Source organism: Palaemon carinicauda, chromosome 16, assembly GCF_036898095.1.
Source record: "Palaemon carinicauda isolate YSFRI2023 chromosome 16, ASM3689809v2, whole genome shotgun sequence".
NCBI classification, from domain to species: domain Eukaryota; kingdom Metazoa; phylum Arthropoda; class Malacostraca; order Decapoda; family Palaemonidae; genus Palaemon; species Palaemon carinicauda.
This window is the reverse complement of record NC_090740.1, coordinates 86,021,377-86,024,386: the sequence shown is the minus strand read 5'-3', so window position 1 is coordinate 86,024,386 and position 3,010 is coordinate 86,021,377. Positions and strand designations below refer to the sequence as shown.

General features: G+C 32.2%; 1 protein-coding gene across 1 annotated transcript; it reads right to left on the bottom strand.

Annotated features, from left to right (window-relative positions):
• Positions 1-1,810: 1,810 nt before the first annotated feature.
• On the bottom strand, positions 1,811-2,134 carry LOC137655404 (craniofacial development protein 2-like). The gene has a single exon (XM_068389297.1). The coding sequence runs from the start codon at positions 2,132-2,134 to the stop codon at positions 1,811-1,813; it is 324 nt and encodes a 107-aa protein (XP_068245398.1).
• Between the last annotated feature and the right edge of the window lie 876 nt (positions 2,135-3,010).

The following is a 3,010-nucleotide window of genomic DNA, read 5'->3' as shown; positions in this document are numbered from 1 at the left end:
CCATTTAACTCCCAATAGCCATCTGAGGGTCTTGTTCTGAAAAGTACTAAATCTATTGGAGATTGTTTCATTGTCATACTATGACTCATGTCCATACAGTAACACCAATCTCTCTAAACTGATATATAGCCTGATTTTTATATGTACTTTTAGGGGATTTAATTTCCAAATTTTATTTAATTTAGCCAATGTCGGATTTACCTTTTTCAATCTTTCACTAAAATCTAATTCCAAAGACCCTCTATTAAAGATAACAAATACTTTAATGATTCTACCTCATTAATGCTTTCTCCTTTTAATGATATTTAATCTTTCATTGCATACTCCCTTATCATCTCTGTCTTTTTTCTATTTATTTTGAGCCCAACCTCGTGTGATATTTCATGGATTTAGGTAAGCGAGCACTGGCATTGCAAGTCCCGTGATGTTCTGCTAACAAGGACAGCATCCCCAACATACTCTGGGTTTGCTAAATTCCTATCACCATTCCAGTCCCTTTGAGTTCTCCACTGTTCACTGAAAATTCTTTTAATAACACTCCATTAACATTAACTTTGCACTTGCTATGCTCATAAACAGACTTAATTGAATTTGCATATTTAAGAAGTATTTCATAATAACGCGGGACTCTCCACTAAATTGGACGGTGGACACTATCAGAGGCTTTTTCATAGTCCACAAATACCATCAAAAGCAGATTCCTATATTCCAGCACTGCTGCACAACATGTCTCAAAATGAAAACCTGGTCAGTGCAACTGCTACCTTTTCTAAAATAGCTTGTTCATCACTCAGGTTTTCATCCATCTTACTCCCCAGCCTCTTTGGAATAAAAATACTATATATTTTCATAATAACTGAGATAATTGTTATGCCTCTCTAATGATTTAAAGGAGTCAGGTATCTTATTTATTTTCTTTTTAACACCCTGCCTCTTCATGCTACGTTTAACAAATTAATCTTGTAATTAGTCTGGGAGTCACTTCATTTTCGGCCAGTATCCTCTCAGTAGTTATTCCTCCATATGCTGGGCCTTTCCATCTCTCTAATTTTTTAAAAATAGCTTTGACTTCAAACACACTGAATTCATTCATATTTATAACATCACTAGAGTGTTCCATCTAACGTTGTCTTTCTTCATCATCTGTTGCTATAAGAAAGCCATCTCTCTTTTTGATGGGTATATGCTTCTTCCTCTTCGCCCTTTTAGAGATTTCATTAATAATTCTATGAACAATTCTTACACCACAGCAAGTTCCTGAATTCATAGCATATTCAGCCTCATGTGCTTTACTGCCTAAATATTCTCTCCATTCATTCCTGGCTTTTCTTTTGACCTCAATATCAATACTAGAATACGAAGCATGCTCTTCCTTATAATTTTCATTACTTCTTCGAAATATTTCAACAATAATTTTCTATCTTTGTCTCCCTTTTATAGTATCCCAAGTATCATTTGATATCCGTGTAACTTCGTGTCCTAAGACTTCACTACCAACTGACCGATATATGTTCCTAATATCACACCATTCCGCGTTAATTGTCTGTTCTTCGTCTCTTAAAGTCTCTAAAACTGCAAATCGATTCATACATTCAATTGCAATTGTTTCTCTGCGCTCTTTCTATAGAAGCTTAGCTGTATCAAACCTAGGCATTCTATATATCTTTCTGTTTGGTGATTTTAGTTTTAATTTCAGTGTGGCAATGAGGAGCTAGTTATCACTACCAATATCTGCACCTCTCTATCGTATTATATTTTTTCAGAGTCCTCCTTCTCTCTTTGTTACTGCTAATGTGATCTAATTGATTTTTTAATTACCACATGGTGAAGTGTATGTATACTCGTGGATATTCTTGAGTTGTAAAAGAGTACCTCCAATGACAAGACTGTTTCCTGAACAGAAACTTTTGAAATGTACTACTTTTTCATTTGCAACTTCGCCAAGACCCTCAACACCCATCCCTTTCTCTATCCGTTGATTATTTCTTCCATCATTAGCACTGAAGTCGCCAATCACAATATTCATATCTCTCCCTAGGAGCTCATCTATTACCCTCTGCAGCTCTTCATAGTAAGCATCTTTCTTTTCTCCGCGGGAATCATTTGTTGGAGCATAGCAAACTATAACACTCATATTGCACTGCTTTGATTTGAACTCTTCTTGTAACAATCTGCTTTTTACACTCGGTCAATGCCTATTCTCTTCCTGGTGTCATCATCATTCGTACCCGTTCTCTTCCAAATCTAACTGATCTTCCTGAGTAAATATATACTGTATATTGCCTTCGGCAAAAGATTCCTTGTCAATCCCCTTACAACGTGTTTCACTAAGGACCGCGATATCAAAATATATTTTGTAAATTCACTTTCTACTCATGAAATAGCTAGTTAAACTCTGTGTGTGTATGTATGTATATATATATATATATATATATATGTATATATATATATATATATATGTGTGTGTGTGTATATATATATATATATATATATATATAGATTTATATATATGTATATATACTGATTTATATATACATATATATATACATATATGTATATATATATATATATATATATGTATATATATGTGTATATATATATATATATATATACATATATATATATATATATATATATGTGTACATAGATGGATAGATATATATGCAAATATATATATATATATATATATATATGTTATAAAATTTTCTATTTGGGGTATATATATACACACACACATATATATATATATGTATATATATATATATATATATATGACCGTAGTTGGAAAAAAAGCATTCTATAAGCCCAAGAGCTCCAACAAGGAAAAATAGCTCATTAGGGAAAGGAAATAATGATATAAACTAAATGAGAAGTAATAAAGAATAAAGAAAAAAATATCTTAAGAAAAGTGGCAACATTAAAACATATCTTGCACATATAATCTATAAAAAGAGACTTATGTCAGCCTGTTTAACACAAAAATATTTGGTGTAGGTTTGAACTTCTGAAG

Excerpts from the sequence above, each read along its gene's own strand:
- LOC137655404 (XM_068389297.1), bottom strand. The coding sequence starts at position 2,134 with ATGAGTGTTATAGTTTGCTATGCTCCAACAAATGATTCCCGCGGAGAA.